The following is a 26,771-nucleotide window of genomic DNA, read 5'->3' as shown; positions in this document are numbered from 1 at the left end:
AGTTTATCGCCCTGTACTGTCTCAGTACAAACGTTTGCTTGTTTGTCATTCTTTTTAGAGTCACAAACAAATTTGAAGTCTGGTTTCAAAATTCACTGTGATACTCAACTTTGAAATCCTCAGTCTAACTGAAAATATTCAACTCAAGCGAGAAAACTGCATCATGCTGTGTCACGATAGCCTATCAGCGTTTTTTGACCGGACGTCACAGACAAATAACAAATAGACAATGAAATCAAGGCCATAGTCAGTCTTCATGTAATTAAGAGTGATAAAATTATAATTATGTATACTTTTCCTGTCACAAATCTGTCCCTAGTCAACTTATATATAGTGTTAGAGTAGGATTGAATGTGGTTTTGAATGCTTTAAATGAAATGGAAAAGCTTTGAGGAAAACTTTTTTATTGGTCTGAATTAGTAGCCTTAGACTTAGGATTTAAAAGATGAGTATCACAGTGAAATTTGACAGCAGACATCTCATTTATTTGTAAGAATGACAAACAAGCCAACGTTTGTACTGAAAAACAGTTCAGGACAATAAACTGGTGTCAGTCAACAGGCCCAGGACCTCTGAGGCCAAGTATGTTAGCTTTAGCGGAACATGTGGGATTAAAACATGCTAATTTAACAGGTAAATATTATTTCTGGTTAGTTCAGTATGCATATTTTATCTACAAGCCAATGAAAGAACAACACAAACACATTAAATCCTATTCATTTACATTCAAATTCATTGATTTCCAATCAGTTCCCCAAAGGTTTGTAGCATGTGCTCCCATCCTTGCTGCCTGCAGGTAAAATGGCCAACTCTCAAACAAGAAGTGGAAGAATATAATCTGATTTATACAAGGGGGAACCCAAACTGTGTGGGGTACAGTAGAAAGGGGGGTGCTTTGTTAATTTCCACAGCAGACGTGACATGACATGATAATACCAGGCTCTAATTAGACATTATTACATACAAGTATATTTCTGAATTCTTCTGTCTTCATTTAGAAAGTTTAGGTGCAGAATCGTCCTTAATTGGTCTTGAAAACTGCACCATACCTTTCTTACACACTGAGATAACGTTGAGGATTTAAGCAGAAGTCTTGACTCTGATCTTAATATTCTTTCAAAAGTAACACTGCTCGTCAAACTAATTCAGAATTACTTTTAGTTGTTCCTTTTTGATCACAACTGTCCCTTTTCCTCTGCAGTCACACAGTTTCTTTGTATTTTTGTGCTCAGACGCTGCGTGCGTGAAATCAGCGAGCCTACGGTCATCATTAAGACAGTAAATCTGCATATTCCCTTTTTCTTTTTAAACAGTACAGTAGCCCAAGGAAAGACAATACCCATCCTCTCTTCAATTATTTATTCTCACATCACCCCCAAAAGATGACAAATGCTAATTCTGGTCCATTCCCCAGCTGGGCACCCAAGTGCTCATTAGTTTTAAAGAAGGTTAATCCATTTAGGTTTTGCATATTGATATGCCAATTATGTCTAATCGTGGAATAGGCATCCGTCAAGGTAATAGTGCATAAACACATGCAGGAACATTAGGGAGAAGTCAACGTTATAATAAAGTAAGTGTTAATTGGTGAGGGAAGGACTGTCGGCTAACTCATGTGTGTAATGTACGGCCGGGTGAGGCGGGAGGAAGGGGAGGAGAAGGGGTTTTCATCAGATCCCCCCCCCAAAACCAAGTCATTTGCAAACCCCATGCTGCGAGCTCTCTGGGTGTCGCGCCCAAACGGTCGACTGAAGAGGAGGGTCACAGGGGTAGAGAAAATGTTTTTGAGAGAGTTTCCTGGTAAGTTTAGATCTGATGACTTTCAGGTCAAAAGACATTTAGGTGTTTTGGTGAAAACTGGGCTATATTTAATTGAAGGTTTTACATATAACAATTGTTTAACCAGTAATTCATTTACTACTTCATTTACTGCTTCATGTTGAAATGTAGTGGTTGAAATGCATCCAAAACAGTTACATGTAATAATATATAATTTAATACAGAATAATTTGTCCCTTGTGAATAAAAAAAGAAACATCTGTGTTCTTCTCCAACTCTGAAGATGATATTTTCAGAGTAACCACTCTTCATTCATTGGCTGCTGGCAGTGAGAGCTGATCCCAGTGTATCTATGAAGCGATGAACGTCGCTGAAGGAGTTGTAGAGCGGCACCGGAGCGATCCGCAGCACACTGGGCTCTCTCATGTCACACTTAACGACACAAAATGACAAAGTTAAAGTTGATCGAAAAGAGAAACATACCTCTGAATGTTTTGACACCGCTATGCTATGACAATTCTGATTTTTAACTCCTCTAAAGCATCTACTAAGATGTACTCACAGCGACGCCCCTCTTCTCCAGTTCCTGGAAAACCTTTCGGATGTGGACAGAGAAGGAGAGAGAGAGCTGACAGCCTCTCTGCTGAGGGTCAGAGGGAGTGATGATGCGGACATGAGGTTTGTGGGGCTGGGTGGGGTCCTCAGTGTAATAATGCTGGATCAGGTACTCCAGGTAACCTGTCAACAGGAGGGACTTCTTGCGCAATGCCTGCATACTGGTCATGTTAAACACCTGGCAAAATGAAAATGTGAATCACTTCTCAAAAAGCCTCATATCGTTGCTGACCCAAACTGAAAGGTTATTCCTTAGTAGATTGAATTGGAATTTATAAATAAACCATTTTTTCACTGACTGCTTGTTCTCTTTTGTAACACAGGATGAATCTCAGTGATTGATTATGGGGATGTTCATTCATTGTTCAATCTGAGCATTAAATCAGTGCACTGCAGTACCTCTAAACTGGCCTGCAGGGGGCAGACCAGAAGGATGGGCTGGTTCGACAGTCGGAAGCCGCTGACTCCAGGCTGCAGCTCCATAACTGAGAACACATAAAAACCACTTACAGTACAAAGTACCTGTGTAAATATAAAAGGTTTGACCTAAGAAAAGACCAATGTGGGGATAGATGAGGGAAGTGTTTAGGGTTCAGTACTGTACTACAGCCGTATAATATCGAATGAGACCACAAGATGGCAGCATACAGCAACCTTAAAGAGGTGGTATTATGCTCATTTTCAGGTTCAAATCCTATTTATCCTATTTAGGGGTTGTACCAGAACAGGTTTACATGGTTTAATTTTCAAAAAACACCATATTTTTTGTCATATTGCACATTGCTGCAGCTCCTCTTTTCACCCTGTGTTGAAGGCTTCGTTTTAGTATGGAGTGATACATTTTGTCTCTAAATGATCTTTGTTGGGAGTTGCACATGCACAGTTCCTAGTTAAGGACTACTAGCCAATCAGAAGCAGAGAAAGGCGGCCAGCGAAAAGACAGCTTCGATTCAGCTGTAGGCTACATGTTGCTGACCAGGTTGGCAATTTGGACTGGAGCAAGAGTTTCAGAGTGGTGAGTTATTAATCTGTAACAAATGTATCTTTCATCCATAAAGTTTTAACTGAGGTCTGTCTCTACATCACAGTAACAACTTTATGTCCACTGACTGCCTGGGGGGTAGCTAGTTTTTGGAAGGGAGAGGAGAGGGGTACTGCAGCTCACTGTTTTTCCACCGGTGCTTTTGAGGGCATATCGGACTAGTCGCTCAGCGAGCATTATGACACGTATTTTCATTTTGACGTCACAAGAAAGGGAAGTAAAGGCTGGACTACAAACGAGCTGTTTTCTGGCAGTTCAGAGCAGAGTTTTCTGTGGGAGATGGGAACTCCCTTTGAGGTGGACTTTGGGCTTTTTCACTTTGTAAACCTATTACATGCACAAAAAAGATATATAACTCAATAAAGGAGAGGGAAAAAGCCAAATACCATAATACCACCTCTTTAAAGTTTGCACAGCAGGGTGCGTCTGGGTGTCACACAAACATGATAGGTAGACTGGGAATTATAAAAACAATGATCTCCTTTTACCGTTATTCATCTGGAACCGAGTCTTCAGGTCGTGTCCCCACCATCCCATCAGCCTGGAGGAGACAGGAGAGGAAAATGATGTGATTAAGCAGTTTTAAACATCACATTTTGTAAAAAAATAAATAATAATGATAATAATAATAATAATAATAAAGTATATTAGTGACTGAAACTAAAGACTAAACAATAATACAGTAGCTCTACTGCTGCCAATTTGGCTGCATTGTGATTATGTTTACTTTTACTTGAGTAAGATTTTGAATGCTTTTACTTAAGCAAACTATCTTAATTCTTCTTCTACCACTGATTAAATCACAACAGACACCCTCAGACAGTAGTTTGTTCATGTATGTTAACAGCGTGGGAGCTCTCACACAGGTTTGATGGTGTCTTTATGTTTCTCATGGATAAATGCCCCGGCCAGACCACCAGCACCTGAATTTATATACTGTGAGAAGACAGTCAGTCATCACATGTACTGTGTTATACTCAATCATATGTGGGAAATTCACCCTTGATAATACTATCAATAGAGACAGCAGACTCATTTCGGGTACAGAAAGCAGGTCCTGTCAGCTGACCTTGTAGGAGCACCAGCAGGCGAAGTCGACTCCCCAGTCGTGCAGCTTCAGCTCGGCGTTTCCCGCAGCGTGGGCACAATCAAAACCCACATAGCAGCCCTGTCGGACAAAAAAGAAAGGATTATTAGTTCTACTGTGATCATCTGCTTTACTATGGTCAATATCACTACATTTAAGGATCAAGAGTTTCATGTCAGAGTAGAAATATGAAATTTGAAAACACCATGGCCAACAATACAGCTCCTTGAAATGTCTACTTATATATATATATATAAATTTGTATTAATAATCTGTAAAGTAGCTACAGTATATCAAATAAAGTAACATAATGTACCTCAGAAACTTACGTATGTAATGCAAGTTTGAGCAATCCATTGATTCTCTGCTCATATACTAGCAACATGCAGATGCCACAAGCGGATTACCCTTGTGGCATCTGCATGTGCTGATGTTACCTTCCTCTGGCCAGCCTCAGTGATGGCGGCCATGTTGAACAGCTGGCCTGTGTAATACTGAACTCCGCTGAACATCACCACAGCAATGGAGTCGCCCTCCTTCTCAATCACCTCCAGGATGTCCTCTGTTCTTAGAGTCTCTTCTCCCTGAACAGCCGGCAGAGTCATTGATCAGATTGTTTCCAGTTTGTTCAGATTTTGTTTACTGGACAGGAGCAGGCATGAAACATTAAGAAGTCAGATCTGGATGACAGATTGCAGTGAATATAAGCTGTGTGGCTCCAGTACCAGTCTGGGTGACAGCAACAGCATGCTCATCTGAGGGTCGAATCCTCGCAGTCGGATCTGAGACTCTACAGCGTACTGAGGACAGGAGAGACAAGGGGAGAAACTCTCAGCATAAGAAAAGACAATATTCAACAGTTTCTTTGTGGTAATCATTTAATGCTTTTGTGCTGGAGTCTTTAAGTTTAATGCTTGATTTTATTTGCTTCTGGTCCAGGCCTGATTTATTATTTGTGGTTTAGTTTAAGTACATAAACACAAAAAAATACCAGCAGCAAAGGAAGGATTTTATAAGAAAAACTGGTGTTTTAGTGTTGATATGGGGAATCTAGACCCATACAGAACAAGCCAACATTTGTAAATTTACTCACATGGTCTGAAGGAAACGCCTTGTCCTCTAGAAGGATTTTGTGCCGAGCTGCTGTGGGATTGTAGAAGGAAAGCTATAGAATAATGACATGAAATTCATTGATATTGCCCATGACGTAGTTTCCAATTATTGTTACAGGTAACCAAGGAAGGTTAAAATTAAAACAAGAATTGGATAACTATGACCTGGATGAACCTTCACAGACAAAGTTCACAGGTGCTTTTCAACACATTGGAACATCACAACTATCATTTTCCTATTTCTTGGGTGTGATCATCGTTTGCATATAGAGAGCTTGTGTTTTGGCATGCACCAAATGTACTCCAACAGAAAATGACTATCTCACCAGTAGAAGGTGTAAATTAACTGTCAGGCCATTCATCAGTGCCACCTCCTCAGTTTTAGCTCCTGTAAGAAATGGAACAAAGCAACACGAGTCATCTTCTCATTTCATTCATCAACCTTTCAGTGACTTGCTCAAGGACTTGAGCTTTATTTAAAATTTCTAACAACAATGCAGTATTTACTAAAAATCGGACGATGCAGTTGAGATACTCCAATAAAGGACAGAGACAAGTGACAGTTCAGGCATCTGACATCATCAGTCTAATTAATCTTAAACACAGTATTCACTGGATTAGTAAGGTGAAAACTTTATTTTGTAATATTCATAGAGCTTAGCACAAATTATTTATGTCTAGTGGGGGCCTGTTATGAACATATTTTCTCAGAAAAAATAGATACTTTAAGTGAAGGAGAGAAAAAAATTATTCTTAGTTCCATTTTAAAAAGCAGGTATAAGGAGGCGAAAAGGCATGTTTTGTTATGTGATTTAGGTGATAGTCCATTTCAGGTTTTATTGCTAACTATATGATACTTTAAAGGTTCAGTGTGTAAGTTCTAGTGACATCTAGTGGTGAGGGTTGCGAATTGCACCCCCCCTCCCCTACCCAAGCGAGCAGTATAGCTAGGGTGCCTGAGACAGGACAAAGATGTCATCTATGAGATAAAAGAGATTGCCATTCAAGAAATTAGGTTTCTTTAGATAGATGTGTTAAGAAATTATATAAATTATGTAAAACCAAAATGTTTTTCTTTAATATTATTGTTACTTTTTCATTAATAAACAACAGCCACATGAAGAAATTAAGTACTACATGATATCTCTTACTCTTGGAATACATTATTTTACAGGAGGGTTGGCTCATCTGGACTAACATAACAAAGCAAATGAAGAAATTCTCAAACACTATCACATCTAGTGCATCAAGTATGACCACTGCCAGCTACCAGGACAATGTAAGCCTCACTGTTTCTGCACCACAGTCCATTATAAACCACATAATACATAAAGTTTACAAAGGCATTGGCTGGTGAGAATCAAGGCTCCTCTCGCTTTGCTTAATTAGATAAGCAATCTGCAAATATTACCAAAATGTCTTTTGAATTTTTTAGTACTGACAGCCATAATTTCAGCTTGTGGTAAAACAGTGAACTGTTTTAATGGGCATTTAGCATGTGAAAGTACAAATTATATATTTATGTGCACAGTAGGACGCAATATCCAATAACATTTTTTAATAAGTAAAAAGTATTTATTATTGGTCACTTGATAGGCACATGGTCTTGTTATATATCACCATTAGCAGTAAAAAGAAATACATGTTTTCCACCAGGGCAGTAAAATGTGAAGTTTAGCTGCTGATCTGGGCTTCCCTGCTGTTACTGTTTCCTTACCAATAATATTCATCAGCTTTTTGTCTCAGGAAGGAAAGGGCACATTTATGTCAAAGCCATAACAGAGCGCAATAACTACATGACAATAACTACATGAAATTACAATCCAACTACATATTTTTTCAAAGTTTAGCTGGCTGATCTGAGCTTCGATGCTGGAAGCTGCTGTTTTATTGCCAATTAGCGATCAGCTGAACAGCGCTGGAGAGAGAGTAACTAAATGAAATTAATCCAACTAACATAACACCACAAGCCAAAGCACAGTGCTGGAGAATAAACCAATCCAACTAACAATAAATGTTTTTCTACCAGTCAGTAAAAGTTTAGCTGGCTGATGCTTCCATGCTCTATGCTAACATTACAGTTTTATTGCCAATTAACGTTACTGATCAGCTGATTGTCTCGCTAAGTAACCAGCAAAGCTAAACCACAGGCTGGAGAATAAGTAGGCGCCATGAAATTAATCCATATTTCACACCACTGACATGTCACGGCTCTCTGTGATTATGGACAGCTTCTAGCTTAAGCTATCAAACAACAGTTTTCATTTGCATCGATAAAGTCTGACAAACAAAGTTAATTACCTGTCCAGCAGAAAACAGACAACTTCAGCACCGCTTTGAAAACATCTGTCCCACATTAACTTTATAGCCTTCCATCTGGGAAAATCCACAAAATCCGTGATTTCTGCAGCTGTCTGTCCCGAATCCGTCTGGCTGTCGGCTCTCGTGCTAAATAACATGTGTGTGCTCCTTCATTTGTCCAAATTTCACTACTCTTCTTACTTCTAATAAACCAGAAGACTACTCGGAGACTGTATTAGTCCCTCTTCTTCTTCTTTGTACGTAATCAATGTGTATTCAATGAAGTGATGGGCATCTACTCTACTGGAAGTACACAAGCAGAAGAAGAACGCCGTGATGTCTATGCTCTGTAGCGCTGTTTGTTCGTTGACGGCTACGGTAAAAACATGACGACAAAATACAGCGACCTCCAGAGCAGGGGGTGCCCGCGGTTATGTAGATATAAATAGGTGCATTCGAGATGACGGCGGCTGACTTTCGCCGACTTCATAGTCTAACATGAGCTGGTGACTGCAGGGGTGGTGTATAAAAACGGCGCTGTAAAGTTGGATTCTACCTGCATTAGCTTACTGTGAGCTGAGATCAATGACTGATCTCGCGGCAACTGCAAGGAAAATGCCGCCAGACTAGGCAAAAGTGTGGTTCCAACTTTGTGCAGCTGGACAAATGCAACTGCAGCCGCCGGACTCGGCGCCAGCAATCACCTTGCTCCCGCGAGGTTTTAATGTCATGTGACGTGGTGCCGTTTTGCAGCGCCAGCGAAAGTCGGACACAATTTCTAACCAGCATGCCTTATTTTAAGTCCAGCATGCATCATGTTAAGTCAGCGCTGCGCAGCGCCGCATAAAGTCAAACACACCTAATGTCTCATTCTAAGGTAATAAAAACATAATGGTTCATTATGTAAGGCCTTTATACACCACTTCTGTCAATAGAGCCTCAGAAATATTACACACTGGACCTTTTTAAGGGTGATGAGTTTATAGTTTTAGTATTTTTTCATTTTATTGGTTCTACGTATGCAATGTAATGTTTTGCTGAAGAAGTTATGTCTCATGGTATCAACAGTATGTTCATGTGGGCTGGGCACTTACTATGTTCATGACACAATACATAACATAGCTAACTGCCATGCATAATGAAAATAATGCTAAACACTGTTTTCAGCTTCTCAAAATTTGAGGTGTGAAATGTGTTTTCTGACAAAACAAGTTATTGGAAGATGTCACCTTGGCCTATGGAAAGTTGCGATGGACATGTTTTACTATTGTCTGACATTAGTAGACTATATAATTAATAATTTCATTATAAAAACAATCAAAGGACTAGTTTATAATGAAAAATAAAATGTTAGTTTCAGTCCTAAGGAATCCTACCAGGGCGCATGAACTCTGAGATGATAATCTGGATATCTTGACTGAGCATGAACCAAATAGTGAGATATCTATTAAAAGTGAACTTACACACAATAACTAACCTGTGTACAAAATTTCTAAACAAATTACTTAAAGAAATTCAAGAATGCACACTGCAGCCCACCAACCTACACAGACCGTGTGTATGTAACTGCAGATTTGTTTAAAGTCCTTCAGGTGTACTTTAGACCCTACAAAAAGTGCAGTGACCTGAACAAGCAGCTTCACAGAAAAAGTATGAAAACGTGGCAAAATAGGTGTATGGAACCTTACAAACACTACAGAATAACACGGCTGAAGAACAGCCATGAACGAACCTGGGAATTTAAGAATTCAACTGCTGTGTATTCAGCTCTGTTTGATTGGCAGTTACATTCAAAAGTTTTCGGTAAGTATAAAATGGTTCATGGTTAATGAATAAAATAGTAGAATCACTGGCTACAGCAGGGCAGACAGCTTCCAAATAGTTTTATTATTTATGTACTTATTTTGAAAATAAATATTCCTCTTTTTGTCTTATGTGTCATTTCCATCAGAGTTTGGTCTTTTCATATTTCATTTCATTCTCCTTTCTCCTCAATTACTATTTCCTTAGTGTTATGTCTGTGTGTGATGGTGCTTCCAGGACAATCTTGAAAAGGACATTTAGATCTCAGGAGACAATCCTGGTGTAATAAAGATCCCCAAGTCATATACAGGCCAGAGCCGGCTCCTATTTGTATCTGTAGGAACGTTGGCTGCATGCCTTTCCCTATTAGGGGCATTAATAGTAAAGTTAGCCAACAGGAAAAACTCTTAATAACGTGATCTTCTCAATTAGAACAGCCTATGAGAAGCCAGGGCTCGGTAGCTTCGTGGTTTGAACCATCAGAGCTCTGTAGGCTGAGAGGAAAAGCAATTAGACTCAGTAAAACCATAGCAGATAAAACATTTATAACATGCTATGTGCTTACCAACAACATTAGCCATTAGTTCCTCTATGTTGTTTTCAGCCCACGCCCAAGGTCTAGAGCCCTCTGTGTGACCATGGACACCCCTGTAAAAAAGTTTATTTTATGAACTGTAACTATACTATTTATGTCTTTTTGGAATCCTTTTGGGAAATGTAGAATATAAGAGTGAACATACGTTTTGGCCCACTTCTCCAGTTCCTCTTCCAGGTACTTCCTCGCCATTTTGGGCTGAAGCCCCAACGAGTTTCCCACAAGGTAGATGCATTCTTTGGTGCCATCGACCAGCGAGAGATCAGCTACAGAGACATCAAAGAGCAAATACTGCAAATCATTTTCATACAATTAAGTTACTGAGCTACTACATATCCAAATAATATCAGCAAGTATATGCACTATTTTTGACTCACAAGGAGGCAAATCAGCAATTTTGGGCACCAGGAACTTCTCTCTGAGATGTCTCAGTGTGTCATGTTTGTCGAGGTACGCAGCCACTTCTGCAGAGGTCGGGCTGCAGCCCAGCAAGGCTGAAACTCGCCTTAAAGTTTCTCTCGGAGTTGAGCCGATAAGCGGGTCCATTACTGTGGGACTGGGTGGCTGCTTGCCTGCAGAGAGATGAAGTACAATATTTTCTATTACAAAGATACCTTCCCCTTAAAGAATCGATTTCTTCTTACTACATAAATCCATTAAATCTATTTATTTCTCTGTCTGTCTCCCAACCTCTCATGATTAAACGTAAAGGCTTCAAATGTCAAGTGAATTTTAATATGGCATTCTGCTGTTCTATTATCAGTCACTCTTGAAGACTCCTGTGACCGTGTCTGCTTATCAGAAGAGCTCAGGATATATGTTTTATCTAGAGCCTACAGGCTATGATGTTTACCACATTAACGTGTGCTAATATTAATTTTGTCTCTCTCCAGTGAAAAACATTTCGAGACCTAAGAAAAACAGCATGACCATCATGCATTTTTCAGTTTAAGCAAAACTGTTACAATCAAGTACCAGCAAGTTTTCTGCTGAAATTCACCAATGATTATTCACAGCATAGCCTGAACCTGCTGTTAACAGAGCATATATCAGGAAAAGTTAATGTTCCAGGTTTCAACACACATTTTCAAGAATTATACATTATACACACATTTTACAGCATATTGTATAAGAAACATACATGTGTGAAAGAAAGGTCACAAATAAAACGTCCAGGGGTTCCCCCTTGGTTCACAGAAGCCAGGCTGTGTCATATGAGCCCTTGAAGCGGTCTTTATGCTTCATGCAGACAGGATAGCACTACACACCACTCTGCATGTAGTGTTATCCTATCGCAGCTCCACACATTACACACGCCGCGCCCGCCAGAGCCCAGCCGGGGGCTCGTGCGTGACCACGGCATCACTGACGCAGTTCCTCTTCCTGCATCCAGAGGTGAGTGACAGGCTGTGTTGTGCGCTGTACATGTGCGCTGTACATGTGTGATGTACGGCATCAAGTGTGTGCCAACAGGTTGCGCACGACAGGCGACAGTGACACTGATGAGAATTGTGTTTCTTGTAAACTGCAAAGTGTTGCGCTTTACAGACAGCTTCTCTTGAGATTATGAAGAAGCTGCTGTTTCTCACTTCCCCACATTGTGTGAACCAGCTGTGTGTTGGCCAAATGGCTAACAAGCAGCCTGGGCTTGCTGCAAAGCTGCACATCCTCTCTCCCCTTGCCCCCCTCCCTGACATGGTCAGGTGGCTGGCCATCTTTTACTTTAAAATGTCCATTTCAAATTTTGTCATAAAGCATCTATTTCAACAAACTCTGTTGACTCTAAACATTAGCTGAAATTTGTCACTGTACTGTAAAAAACAAAGAGAAAAAAGGTCGGTACACATACACATAGCCTACAATAGTCTTCTGCTTTAAAACCTCAGTTTAAATTTATTCATTTAGCTGATGCTTTTTATCCAAAGCAACTTACAATTGCTATACATGTCAGAGGTTGCATGCCAACGTGCAAGTAGGGGTTAAGTGTCTTGCTCAGGGACACATTGGTAGATGGGTCAGTCATTTAGTTTTACTTTAAAAAGGTGTTTGGTCTGCAAGCTTACCTGAAAGGTCAATCAGTTCTATGGCTTAAATAGCTGCTTTTACCTTTAAAACATTTTCATTGTTACCTACATACATTACAGTCTACAGTCACATTTACACACATAACAGTCTACTTTCACCTCCACATACAGTTCATTGTGCAGTTTTACTAAGCTATAACAACACCAGTAACAGTCCAGTTATTTTTTTTACAGTCCAACAATCAGTTGCTTTTGGTTTACATTGAACATTACCTATTTTGTGTACTGAAAGATATAACTCACGGTTTGCAGATGAGCCTCCTCTCTGCAGGCAGCAGTCAAACTGAGTGAATCCTCTGCCCTGGAAATGCTCTTTAACCTCAGTGTGTGCAGCCTAAAGTTAATCATTGTTCTAATATACCAACCTCAAGCTAAGATAAAACCAGAGCTGAACATGTCCTTTATCTCTTCATGGATCCGACTAATTCCTGTTATTAAATGCTCCTCGATTCGACAGGCAGACAAGACAGACTTCCTCATTTTTGTGGTTTCATTTTCGCGTATGAATATTGAAACCATGCAGTCTGAAGTTCTACATGTTGTAGGGGTAAAAAACACTGTTGAGCGGTAATCTGCTGATGTAACTGCTTCCACTGCATGGATTTGCTCCCATTCAACAAAAAGAGTATTAGTGAGATCCAACACTTGAGCCTGACTGAGAAATCGGTGTGCAGATTTTATCGGTGGACAGCAGATAAATTGGTATCTATGTTTATAACAGCCGATAAATGACAATTAAAAGAGAAACGGAGAGACGGATTCTGTAATCATGTTATGAGTGTTGTGATTGCATAGTTTGTCCATCAGAAGGCACTCTGCAACTCCTCTATGGGTAACACACTAGGTGCAATCGAGATGACTGCGGCTGACTTTAACATACTTGACGGTCAAATGTGAGCAGCAGGCGACTGCAGGGTCAAGCCGGACACATTCTACCTATGTGAGCTAACTGTGAGCTTAGAACAACGACTGATCTCGCGTCGTTTGCTAAGACAAATGCCACAAGACCATGCAAAAGGTGGTTCCAACTTTTGTGCAGTCAGGAGAAAAACTACTGCGGCTGCCAGACTCAGCGATTGCAGTCGCCTCACTCCCACGAGGTCATGTGACATGGTGACGTTTTGTAGCGCTGGCGAAATTCGCACACAATTTCTAACCAGCGTGCATCACATTAAGTCAGTGCTCCAAAGGGCTGCATATAGTCGAACGCACCTACTGTTTAGAATACCACATATCCACCACAAAACACAGCAATTAGCTGACATGATCAGAATTGTTCAGTTTTTATGACATACAACAATTTATACCAATAAAAAAGTTTATTTTTAAACTGCATTATGTCATGTTATTCTGATGAGGTCTCATAACTACACGTAACAATTATTAGGGATAATGTTTGTTCATGTTATGTGTTTCTGAAAGAAGAAGAAGAATATCGTCTTAAAAATCCCATATCTGTCAGGCTCTATCCAACACTGATGTTGGGTGATAAGGTCTACTCACAGCCGGTGATCCAGTCCCTCCCAAAGTAGAAAAAACACTCCAAAGGTATTGGCTGAGGTTGAGGTTAGGGCTTTCTGCAGGCCAGTCAAGTTCTTCAAACTAGGCAAAAACTATTTCTTTACTGAGATGACTTTCTGCACAGGGGTCTTGTCATGTTGAAACAGGAAAGAGACAAACATTATGTGTTGACACAAAGTTGGAAGCACAGGGGTGTCCACATACAATAGGCCTTATAGTGTATTTGTCCTTGTGTCAAGTAAAATATTTTAAGTAAATGTGATTGCTCTTGTAGATGTAGATAAACTGTGTAACTTAAACTCACTGCAGCCACAAGCACTGGAGAAGAGTCATAAAGTCAACAAACTGACTCACTATTGTGCATCACAGAGCAGTAGACTATTGACTTAAGGTTAGCTGATCATAGGCGGAAATCCCGGGGGGGACGGGGGGACATGTCCCCTCCTATCTGAGGGGTGTCCCCCCCTTAAAAACCAATTAAATAATATAATGATATATACATAGAATAATTGTGTAAATAGTAAAACAATACCAACGCAAACAGGGCAATTAAAGTGCGCTTTAAGTTTAGAAACATTTTGAGTCCCCCCTCTCTTGTCTCACAGTGGTTTAGTCCACTGCCTGCTCTCCTTCACAGCAGTCCGGTCAGAGAAAACCAGTTCTATTTTGCATAGGCTTCGCCCTCTAAGGCTATCGCTATAGGGCTTACCCCTTCCGCGCCTGCGCGGCACTGAGAATTTTAGTGTACGCCCAAACACAGCGTGTGCCTCTCCTACCTCCGCACCTTGTATATAAACAACGGTGAGACCCAGCCATCGGCTCCCATTTTTCTTCAGCACTGAGCTGTCTAAAGAGCAGAAGATTTGTCTAAAGAGGAAAAGACTTTCCAGCCGGAAAACAAGAAGAAAGATGTCTTCCAGCAAGCTGGCCAGAACGGGGCGAGAGCACGTAGTGGTCCGCACCGACTACAGGGCTGCGGCTGCCTACATAAAGCGCCAAAGCAGGGTGCGCTCTGCGCAGCTGTTGGGTCTGACCAGACGGCTGCTCCTGTGGGCGCACACTCACCTGCTCTCCATCAGAGCAGAATACATCCCTGGCGTGCTGAACAGAGGGACGGACATCATGTCGAGGGGGGGCCTGTCCGCTGCCGGCGGTGCTTTCATTCCTCCAGTTGCTCATGGACGGGTGGGCTGGCATTCAGTAAAGTTAGAACCTACACTGCTGCCATTTCGTCCTGTCAGGAGGGCTTTGGGGACAGGACTGTGTACTCCCACCCCCTGGTGAAGCGTTTCCTTAGGGGGGTGCGGAAGCGCAGGCCGGTGACGCGGCCTGTTGCCCCGCAGTGGGATTTGAGGCTGTTTACGTGCCTTAACCCAAGCCCCGTTTGAGCCTTTGGAGACAGAAGACCTGAGATTCCTTTTGGCTAAGGTTGCCTTGCTCCTGGCTCTGACATCGGCCAAGAGGGTCAGCGATCTGGCTGCCCTCTCTGTGGCTCCGTCGTGTCTCAAGATTCAGGGCGACGCCAGCTCGGCTGTTCTGCGCCCTAACCCGGCGTTCATGCCTAAAAGCATTACGAACTCCTTTTGGTCGTGGGGCAGCACCCTCTCGGATTCTTTTCCTCCCTCCCATGGGTCGGTGGAGGTTGCTGCTTACGTGGCCCTGCCTTGTGCGCATCTGATGCGGTTGCTGTCATGACCCCGTCTGTGTCTGTACAGCTACGGGGCCCCCCACCCAGTTTCCAGATTTACGCATGGGTCTGCCTTGCACCGAGCGGGCGACTGGGTGGCTCATTATGGCTCTGGGCAGGTGAGTTGTGCTTCTTGGTACAGCATAGGCCAGTGAGGCATTGACTCATCCTGCTTCGCCTCTTACCCAATAGCGATAGCCTTAGAGGGCGAAGCCTATACGAAATAGAACGGGGGTTACGTACTGTAACCCGGATTCTATGAGTATAGGCGCAGCCCTCTAAGTTGAAGGCCTCACTGGACCTTGGTTCTCAGTGCTGAAGAAAAGGCATTTGGGAGCTGATGGCTGGGTCTCACCATTGTATATATACAAGGTGCAGATGTAGAAGAGGCCCATGCTGTGGGTGGGCGTAGACTAAAATTCTTAGTGCCGCGCAGGCACATGGAAGGGGTAAACCCAATAGCGATAGCCTTAGAGGGCTGCAACTTCCATCTGTTTACGTGTATCTTATAAAATATACAATTTTGGCTGTATTATTTGTGTCCCCTTCAAAAATTGCTCTTGAGAAATTTTATGTTTATTGTCCCCCCCTACTGTGAGATGAAATTTATGCCCATGTAGCTGATATTTCTTAACATTAGACACTAAAATAAGCTACTGGTAAAGCTGTAGAAGCAAACCTCCTGTGTGTATTGAATAAACAAGGCTGTGTTTATTGCTTATGAATTCAACTTCTCATTATTAGTAAGAGGAAGTATTAGGCCTATTTCTTGCCTCAGAAGTTAAACTTGTACATTTATTCACCCAGAAATACACAACGTTTCTTTGTAAAGACTCTTTACTTTGACAGAATGAAATGTATGGTGCACAGTGGCAAGTTAAAGTTGCATGAGACAGTGACTTGTTGATTCTGGTGAGGACCTGCAGACTGACTCACGGCTGCGTCACGATTTCCTTCCTCTGCCCCGAAGCGTTTCAGCAGCGGAGCGTGTAGCCTGCCCCACATTATTGATTGGTTGTTAATTTGTCATTGTGGTGCTCCCACTATCTTCTTCACAGCTCTATGTGACCCCTTTTTGTTACATGGTCAACTGCATAGCAAATGAAGAGCATTTCAGAATCAGAGCATTTTGCCTGCATGATTTTGCTGACATGTTTAGATTTTGTTGATTTGGTAATCAATGCTTGCTTTTTGTGATTTTATTCTTATTAAGTAGGTTACGTAGTGAAATGGTTTCTTTTTGTGTCTGTTTTAACCATGCTCATTTTTGTTTTATGATCGGGAGTCTGCACAGGGTGTTTTATTTTGAAAACTGAGCAGATTCTCTAAGCTGTTCTTTGTCTGACTTCCTGCCCAGTTCGATCTGGTCTGTGCTGCTTTCGTCAAAATATAGGGCCCAATCCCAATGTCCCCCCTAAGCCCTGAACCCTCACAGACTTTACTGACGTCACTTGGAAAGTGATTGAATGTATGAGGCTGCAAGGGCTCAAAATGCCGTAAACAGGAACGGGACAGCACTTTGCCACTTTATCACGTTACCTTGACGACGCTGACGAATTGCACACTTTTTATTTTATGTGTTTCCCTGATTTTTAAGTCCTGCAAGCTCTTGCCCTACAGAGTGGAGGAGAGGTAAATATCAATATATATTTGTCAATAATCAATACACTATTGTTGGTCAAAACAACATCATTAAGCAAAAACTAAAATAAATAGTTTGTAATAAGGTGATTGCATTCATCTGACTTCATGTGATCTATGTACCATCTTAAGAAAACTTTCAACAATTTTAATGTCAGCGTTGGTGTCCATGCTTGTTTGTTTACCGTTTTTCTTTTTCTTCTATTATAACGCAGATTTGCCATGATTTTTCTCTCGTCTCCGGGCTTCCCCTGGTAACCCCCGTGTTTCACGTCATACCGCTATTAACTGTGGGCAAAGGCGGACTTAAGGCTCTAAAAAGGGCTCAAAATGTCGGCGAGAGAGCCCTCGCGCTGCGCACTTGACGATTTGACAGTGGGACAGCCCTAAGCCCTCACGGACTTCCAGGGAACGCGCCTCAAAGGGCCTTTCCGAAACTAGACCCTCACTTAAACTCCGACAGGGAGTAAACTCTGGTCGAATTCACCCTCCAGGTCAAATCGACCTCCCTAACCCGCGTAGGGTCAACTTTCGGACGAACTACCCTCTCTCCCCAGCATAAAAAGAATCTGACGTTACCGCTGCTCTAACTGCTATAATAGCCTAAGTGTATCAAATAAACAACAGTGGTATTAAGATTCAGGATTGATGTTGAGGAAAAGTGTGGTTTTTGCAATAACGAAACTGAAAGCATTTGTCATTCATTTTGTGGTTGTGTTCGTGTCGAATATTTCTTTAAGAACATGACTTTATATATTTACGAAAAATAAATATTATATTCTTTTATGAAAAGATTGATATTCATTGTAAAGAAAAGCCTATATATTTGAACATCTTTAGCCTATATGAAAAATGTTACATTCACAAATACAACATTTCAGTATAAATCATATGGGCTACGTTGTTAACCTGTGAATGGTGACGTGACAATGTTAGAGTAGTTTCGAAATAAAAAAATTCTACATGTTAACCGGCGAAGTCACACGGAACGCAAAATGAAAGAAAGGTCCCCCATCGTGCAGCAAAGGGTGTTACACACCTTCAACAAGCCAGCATCGGTGCTGACTCGGCATTTGAGTTTAACAACCCACTACCACTCCGCCCTCATTGGTTTCAGATGGCACTCCATGTGGCGGACCCTCCGCATGAAATTATGTAGGGAGAGGGAGTAGCAAGCAGTTTCGGAAAGGCCCAAATTCTGTGAGTCTGTGAGGGTAGACATTGGGATTGGGCATAGGAGTGAGGAGCCTTTTTTTCTCACTATACTTTTCATCACATCTCCACTAGATGGCAGCAAAGTATTGGCGATCGTGGAGGTGAGGAAAAAAATGTACAGCTAATATAAATCTATACACTACAGCCAAGCAAAAAAGTATAGGGCCATTCAGGGTTTATGCCAAATATAATACAAGTAAAATATTTAGTGGAATAAAACCTTTTCTTAGTTATGAGACAAAATTCCATTATTGCCTGAACATTTGCAGATATATTAGTGTGCATGTAGGCCTACTATGTTTTTTTGTTTTTTTAACATTAATATGTGGAATTAAATTGTGGAATTGTCTTAGGAGTTATTTAACCCTTTCATGCATGGTGTCCACATTTGTGGACAGGACTGCATTTTGGGGTACTATATCATGGTTATGTTCTCCAAGTCATTTGAGGACAGTGTCAGTTGATTGATTACAACATTGTAACAGTGGTTACTCTTGTTTTCCAAATATTTATTGCTGGATGACCACATCAATCCAAAATGGCCGACTGTGATGGCCATGTGCTAAATGCATCAGGGATATCTGTGAAAAAGTTTCATTCAAGGTCAGTCAAGATAAAAAAAAAAAATTTGTTTGTTTGTACAGTAAAGTATTATTAACAGGTTTATGTTTTATAAATTAAAATTTAGAGTAAAATGTAGTTTTTATACACCAAAAACCAACTGTCCTCGTATGTGGACATCATGCAACAGTGGAATCAGATTGCATTAAGTTTGATTTCTGTAACAAGCTTGTTTATCCATTTATATTTTTCAAAGATGTGATAAATTGTATTATATTATAGTAAAACAGACATTTAATAAATATATGAACATTAATAATAATGCAAATGTGCATATTACAGCAATATAAGAATAGCAACTTTTGACTGCTTTGCAGCCTTTACACAAAATAAGTAAGTAAGTATTATCTGTTGTAAAATGTTGGATGTTGACATGTTAAAACAGAGATGATTCAACATGAAGTTAGATGAGGATAACAATATACTACTGGGTTTCCGCATAAATGTAACTAAAGTTATCAATACAACTGTGAGGGTTTTTCCCCTATTTGTTCCTAAAATATGTTTTTTATTGTTAATTTTCAACTATTGACCTTAAATACATAGCATAACATGACATAAAAATTTTGGTTAAACATTATCCAATAAAAAAAGTATAAAGATCAAATAACTTGACAATATTTACTTACAGAGCCTTTCGCCCGATGTCAGCTGGGATTGACTGAGTGTGATTTTGAACTATTTATTTGAAGAAACAGGCAGGTAACGGGATTTTTGTCTTCCCTCTGCTACTTTCCAATCACTGAATGTGTTTTTTAGAGATTAGATTTGTGAATTTTGGAATTAGAAATGACCAGTCTGAATCTAAACCTCATGAGAAAACCATGTGTAAGATTATAATGACTTAAGATGAAGTTTTATTGTACTCTATGTCCTGTGTTTTCACTAATAATTAACATGTCCGGGGATCAAGTATGGGTTATTATTGCTCTTGCTAAATATACGACATGTTTTTGAGGCAATATTAACAAACCATCTCCCTAAACTCTGTAGGATTGTTGGTTTTACAAAGGACTTTCTGATGAATCTCAGATGTAAGTTTCAGTCTCTGGCTAAAATGTAGGTTTCCACAACCAAAGTGACTAGTGTTTTTCATCTTCTTCCTCACCTTCTTTTCTTCATCTTCTGCCTCATTATTCATTTCCTCCTGACAGCTCACTAAGCTGTCTGCATTCATTTCATCACGTTAGCTGTAGCGCTGACTCCTGCTGAAGGTGATATTTTCCATCCACAGAGCATCAAACTGTGCTAGAACCTAAAATAACACACGCATAGTCTGCATTAAATACACAATACTGGTTTTTGTGATGTTTTGAAAACAGATTAAGATTATAGATTCACTCGTTCATATATTAAAAATGACTGGAAGGACTTCATTTAGTGGGGAGAGACAATCAAGTCATGTACAGTGTTGATGAGTGGTGTTTCTAATTACCCATATTGGAGTAAAACAGACTTTATTTTCCTCACAGCAGCCTGACATCGCATCAGGGACACCTCGCTGTTTGGGAGTTGTCTCATAATCAAACTTGACAGAGTGAGAAAAGTAAAAGGTTTACAGTTCATACTGTACTCTGGCCTACAGTGTGGCGATGTATCCGTCCCTCTGTGAGGCCAAGCAGCCTGTGTTCTGACTTAAACTGAGGCCAGAACCTTCTGTCAACATCATACAACATCTCTGGAAAACCTCCTGCATTCACACGACTGAATTGTTTTCACTGCATTTTGGGGAGTTTTAAAGAGGACCAGAGAAGTTGCCTTGTCGTACTCCTTCAATATAAATTCATGAACCCTAACATTAGTTACATAAAGGCTTGAGGAATCCCCTACAAACATTAATCATTTTTCATTTTCAGTTGTCGCAATCACAAAGTTAACAACTTTCCAAAAATTTGTTTCATGAGTTTTACCAAAGAATTTTTGAAGAAATGTGTATTGCCAAATTTTAAGAAATAAGGGGGTAATTTGAGAGGGAAATCAAGTTCCTCCTTCAAAAAAATCACAAATCTGAATGTACTAAACCTCAACTTGATCTTTAATCATATGTGCTGCATTGTTAAGCTTTATGTCGCTGCTCCTGAACAGTGTGTCCATATGTGGCTTCAAACTAACCATGTTGCTGATAAATCGATTCGTAAAGCCTCACGTGTTGTGCAGAACACAACAGTTTACCTCATACATGACCTTCAAGGAACCTTGATAAGAAGTGCCCTCTAGGCCCTAAGGTGACTGACCTTTAACCCAGACAGAAATTCTGTCTGTTTTCCACAAGAGCTGGAAGCAATAAAGCCAAATTAGCTTGCTGTAACTTCTCTAACACAAGTTGACATAATCAAAACAACCAGTAAATATGTTTTTACTGCACTCCCAAAAATAATGTGTCATATTTAAAGACACGAGGACAGCACATGTTTGCATTTTCCAACATAACGTGTCAAGAAAATATTTCTAGATTGCATGTGTGGTCAACAACGAGCCATGTTTGGAAGAAACCCAAGTTGGTATTTTGGAAAGCTAAGCATGCAGACGTGTTAAAAATGACTCATGGTTTTTAAGAGAGCAGAAACAATATGGTTGCAAGATGTTTGTGGCCAATGTAGCCGCTGACATGCCTCTTGTATGTCCTTCCCTTGTTTTTCTCACAGTAAATGAGGATGTGTGACATCTGGAAGCGCTCAGAAGGCAGGACTGAAACCTCCCCCCTTGTCGTTTTGCAGGGCACAAACATCAAAGGAGGCGGCAGATAATGTTGTGTCTCCCGCAAAGACACTTCAGCGAGGAGCCACCACCGCTGCAGTCTCAAACCCGGGAGGTTTTCAGGAGGTTCTCGGGAGACTAATGTGGATGATGTGGCGTTTCTGAACACAAGTAGGACAGGTGTGAAAAGGCTAAGAGTCACAGGACAAATTGAGGCTTTAGTGCAGAACAGCAGGGAGGAAAAGAGGGAACTCTAAGGTTGCCATTTCTGATTTAGTTTTGTGTCAACTGCTTTATGTATGAAGTTTATCTTGCCACTAAGTAGGGTTTGCCAATATGGCAACACATATTAGGAGATGACAGAATTCTCCACTGGGGCAAATGTTGCAAGAATTCATGCAATAAAGTACCTTGATTTGTAAGGTATTTAAATCACTTCATCAGCCAAAACCTGATAATCCCATCTGGTTATTTTATCTCTAATTGAATTCCCTGGAAAAATATATATATATATATATATTATTGTAATATAAAATGGCATATATGTTATTGAGGAGGTACTGAGAACATCTTCACCTCGATAAATATGTGGTATTTAGCATGTGATTTAAAGGTTCGGTGTGTAACATTTAGTGGCATCTAGTGGTGAGGGTTGTGAATTGCAACCATCTGTCCAGTCTACCACTACCACCTAACCTTTCAAAGAGCTAAGACAGCTACAGCGGCTGACACAGCACAAAAGGTGTCTCTTCTGAGACAGCAGAGAGTGGGCAGTCAAGAAAATGAGGTTTCTTTTGGTATATAAGAAATTATATTTAGTTATTAGTTAGTTATTCATTAAAACCATATGTTATTGTGACTTGGCCACTGACAGATAACATGGAAAATGTAAGCTAAGAGTGTTTACTGTAATACTTTATTTGGCCTGTTACAGAATGTAGTTTTTAGTGAGAGTGGGGATGTCACAACCGTGCCGCACCAACGCCAGCGACAGGCAGGCAAGAACCCCAGTAGCCAATAGCGGTGGGAGTGAAAAAAAAAGTTGACTCCCAGACGGATCGCAACGCAAACGCAGAAGACCCCAACCCGACCAACAAACAGCAAAGACACCAGCGATACAAATGTCAGTTGACAACGTAATGCCGTCGGAAAGCAAAAGGCGGAACCCGCAGAAGAGCAGCACCCGGACCGACCGCGGTGCGCACACAACAGAGACCAGCCCCCCCCCCCACGCGCCCGGCACCCCACTGCCGCAAAACAAACAACCAAAACACCACGCAATCATCAACATCAACCCGCAAGTGACGCCAACAACCCGCACACTGCGCGAACACAGTGACACCCAACACCCGGCAGTCCCCTGCGTATTCTGCGCGCAAGGCCGAGCAAATGAGAGAAAGCAAGCGGCAGAACACAACGGCAAAGGCCAGCGGAGAAAAACACTATCAGCAAGTCCCAGCCCGCCAGCAATGCACCACCCAGGCCATGGTGCACATGCCAAAAAAAGTCCACTGCCCCCCCAACCGCCGGAGACATGGGGGCCGCCAGTGCCAGCCCAGCTTCCCGGCCGCCTCCGGCCATGCAACGCCAGCCAAACAAGCAACGAGGACCCTGCCTAGGGACAGAGGGGGCCCCCACAGCCCATACCAGCAGCCCCACTCACACCCAGGCCAGGCCAGAGGCCTACCAGCCCCAACCCCCCACGCCCCTCCTCCACCCAGAAGTGAAGCATCCCCCACACACAACCCCACCATCACCAAAGAAAAGAGACAGCAGTAACAACCCTCAGCCCCAGGACGCCACCAGATGCACCGAGCCCCTAGTACCCACCTAGGGGTGGGAATCTCCCGGCCCCCCCATGACCCGACCACGATCCAAAGGGCCGCAACACGACCACAAAACAACCATCGACGCACCCCAACGCACAATCCTCCCCCACACAGGATCTCCGGACGATCACCAAGCATCCAATCAGAGCACCAAAATCCAAAAGAAACACCCCCCAACCAGCTCAAAAGGACCGTAGAAACATGATGACGCAACATGGCAGCGTCCACGGAAGGGGGGACCCACTGTTATGGAGATATAAATGGCTCATTTTTAAAAATTCCTCCCTTCTTTTAAAAGGTTGAAATGTTTTAGAGCTAAGACAGCCAAGATAGTTCTTCAGCATTTGTTCTAGTTCTTTTGGTTGTATCACACAATCTTCCTCGGCAGGTGGAGTTGGCCTAGTTGTCATGGAATTGTAGATGCTAAAATGTTGTAAACTTATCGAAACTTACCCAAATACGTTCAATCCAGCAAAATGTTGTTCATTTTGTTTTTAAAAGTGAAAGCCTTCCAATTTATTGAAAGATGAAATTGTAACTATCATTACTTGATGTCCTGTTACCCTGTACATAGGATAAGCGGTTGACGATGGATGGATGGATTACTTGATGTATTTCCTCATGAAACAGGTCACTGAGAGGTCAACCTGAAGTGTAAACCAAGCAGCTTTGAGTAATGGAGAGAAAGGCAGTTGAATTGGCTAGATCAGCTAAAAAAGGCGGGATCAGTGAAACATTTGTGATGACTTAATTGGTTGGACTTCAGTTACATCCAATGCCCATTTCATGGAATCTTTAGGAGTTAATCAAAGGGATTCTTGGATGAAACAATAAATTTACCTGAGCTTGTGTTAAAGCCAAATAGACTAAATGAGATCACAGGATAAATCTAGACTGAAAATCTTGAATCAAGTTTTTAATTTGTTGTTTAATTGCTTGCAATGGAGCACTTTGGGCAAGATATAGAAGGAAATTGGGATTAAAAGTGACAACATGTGAGTAATCGTTGCTTTCCATATTGTTTTTGCTGCCATTTCATGGAAGTGGAGGTAAAGTGAAGCTTTCTAACTAGAGAATTTACAGTTTCCAAATGAAACCTTAAGGCGTCAGGATGCTTCAAAATTGAAGTGCTTGTCGGATGGTCGAACAGCATCTGAAATAATCTCCCAAAAGGAACCGGTAAACTGCAAAACCATGGTTTGACACAGCCCCCCAAATTCCGATGTCATTAAGGTGTCGGGCAGGGAAGTTTCAGTCGCTACTCAATGATCCAAAAAGCACTTCATTTGAAGCATACTGACACCTTAACTTTCCAAAACCGACAAGTATGCCCACTTTACACACTGCCTAGTCAGGTTGCCGGACGTTAGAAAAAAGGCAGCTCTCATTTTTTAATCAGCATACTATTTCTGACTATTTCTGTCACTTTTCATGTGTACAACAAAATAGACAACATTCCTCAAAACAAATTAGCTTGGAGCATACTGAAACCTTTTCTGTATTTCTAGTGTATTTTTAGGCCTTTATCGTACAATGTAGAGATAGAGGAGAAGCAACATGAAATGAGAGGTAATAAGGAGGAATTTATGAGTGGTCCCCATACTGAAAGCTTTACTTTTACTTGTTTATTAATTTCATATTTTTATGGCGTTTTTGGCCTTAATTGAAGGCGCAGAGACAGTAGAGAGGCAACAGGAAATGAGAGGTAAGAAAGAGGGGAGGATATATAATGTATTAATCAGGGACTCACTAGACGATACCGCAAATACTTTACTCTTAGAGCATGTGAAACAGTCTTTCTGCTGGAGGAAAACTGTTGATTTGAATCCCTATAACGAATGTCTGGTTGAGGAAACTTGATCCCAGACTGTTGCAGTATATTGAGCCAGTATCTATGCAAAACATCTAGTGTAATGCCTTAATGTGAAGCAAAATGTTACTCAAAAACCATCTTACCCTTCCTCATATTTTCTGCACTGCATTGAAATACAAAAGCATAAATATGATGCTTTGGTTCAAACATCTAATGTCTCTTTTTTCCAAGTCTGAAAACTGAAGGTCTGAGACTTTCTCACAGTATTGAAGTGAAGTCTGAATGAAAAGGCAAGCGGAGAACACCTGCTGCTCCTCTTGGGTCTTTTATTTAGTGGAAAGGTATGTCTTTTTGTCTCTAGCCTCTAGCACCTGATGTTTACTCTATACTCAGGAGGCCGGCATTCTCTGTTTCAGCTCTGCAGGTTCTCACATCCCCCTGTAGTGAAATCAGCTCAGTCACGAAGTGGTTTCATTCACATGAAGAGACAATTAACTAATTAGGCTGTTTTAGTGTTTAGGTGAGCTTTCCTGCGTTTTGGAAATGGAAAATGTGTCATTTGCTGTAACAAGAAAAGCTATTTTTAGGAATTTTAGCTCAGTGAATATGAGATTAAGTATAAAGTACCATCTTCTTTGTTTTATTATTTGGTTGAAGAATGGGTCAGGGTCAAAGTCTATGTACTGTTTTGCTGTTTGTCCTGTGCATGTATTTCTCATGTACACTATATTATGTGTATTTTGAAAATCATGAAAAATAAAAAAGCATTAGGTTGCTTGAATACAATGTGTTTAGAAATAAAGGTTCATTAATAATTACTATTGTAAAACTATGGCAGTAAGATAGGTACACAATAGAAATGATAAACATTACATAAATAAAGTAAAAACAGAGGTTTAGAGAAACATGGCTTTAAAATTGAACCCAAAACCAAAAACTTGTAGCAGCTTTTTTCTTTGAATAAAGACTTTCAAACACATGTCCTGCGCAGTTAATAATTCATTTCAGGTGCATCATCTTATCCTCATGTTTGTCTAACATAAAGCCTGACTGGATACTCACATTCTCTATAGCTGCTGACATGCTGTATATACAAGTAAGGCACTGAGTACATACAGCTTCAGAAGTCTGCCTGTGTATGCAATGCACTTATATGTAAAGTCTGCTGCACAAATGTCCTAACTGTCAGAATAAGTCTGGAGTTTGATCTAATAAAGTGTGATTTTTTTTTAAACACTATGTTTATTTCTCCACTTGGTACATGACATGGTGATTAAAGTGATTTAGTAATTAGCAGGATTAATTAGGTTAATTAATTAAATTGCAGGA

The 26,771-nt window shown here is 40.9% G+C and overlaps 1 protein-coding gene and 1 long non-coding RNA gene across 3 annotated transcripts; one reads left to right on the top strand and one right to left on the bottom strand.

The window, feature by feature from the left end:
- Positions 1 to 463: 463 nt before the first annotated feature.
- On the bottom strand, positions 464 to 12,831 carry kynu (kynureninase). Of its 2 annotated transcripts, none has more exons than XM_046062042.1 (14): positions 12,662 to 12,831; positions 10,712 to 10,906; positions 10,480 to 10,600; positions 10,305 to 10,387; positions 5,962 to 6,023; positions 5,617 to 5,688; positions 5,249 to 5,323; positions 4,961 to 5,107; positions 4,506 to 4,604; positions 4,299 to 4,372; positions 3,925 to 3,977; positions 2,794 to 2,879; positions 2,342 to 2,572; positions 464 to 2,211 (listed from the first exon to the last, which is right to left on the bottom strand). In XM_046062042.1, the coding sequence occupies exons 2-14, from the start codon at positions 10,878 to 10,880 to the stop codon at positions 2,092 to 2,094; spliced, it is 1,392 nt and encodes a 463-aa protein (XP_045917998.1). In that variant the 5' UTR covers positions 10,881 to 10,906; positions 12,662 to 12,831; the 3' UTR covers positions 464 to 2,091. The 2 variants fall into 2 exon arrangements, with proteins under 2 accessions (XP_045917998.1, XP_045918007.1); XM_046062051.1 differs by lacking the exon at positions 12,662 to 12,831 and adding an exon at positions 11,476 to 11,563.
- A 6,219-nt stretch (positions 12,832 to 19,050) lies between these two features.
- Positions 19,051 to 21,833, top strand: LOC123977840. The gene is made up of 3 exons (XR_006826776.1): positions 19,051 to 19,085; positions 19,735 to 19,805; positions 21,749 to 21,833. It is a non-coding gene; the product is annotated as an uncharacterized LOC123977840 (long non-coding RNA).
- Positions 21,834 to 26,771: the final 4,938 nt, after the last annotated feature.

This window comes from Micropterus dolomieu, linkage group LG01 (genome assembly GCF_021292245.1).
Source record: "Micropterus dolomieu isolate WLL.071019.BEF.003 ecotype Adirondacks linkage group LG01, ASM2129224v1, whole genome shotgun sequence".
NCBI classification, from domain to species: domain Eukaryota; kingdom Metazoa; phylum Chordata; class Actinopteri; order Centrarchiformes; family Centrarchidae; genus Micropterus; species Micropterus dolomieu.
This window is presented reverse-complemented; position numbering and strand designations above follow the sequence as displayed.

Bases quoted from the DNA above. Each gene is read 5' to 3' on its own strand.
- kynu (XM_046062042.1), bottom strand. From the start codon at position 10,880: ATGGACCCGCTTATCGGCTCAACTCCGAGAGAAACTTTAAGGCGAGTT. The intron at 5,689-5,961 runs GTGAGATAGTCA...ATTATTCTATAG, and splicing joins TTAATTTACACCTTCTACTG to CTTTCCTTCTACAATCCCAC. The intron at 2,880-3,924 runs GTAAAAGGAGAT...ATGTGTTCTCAG, and splicing joins TCGGTTCCAGATGAATAACG to TTATGGAGCTGCAGCCTGGA.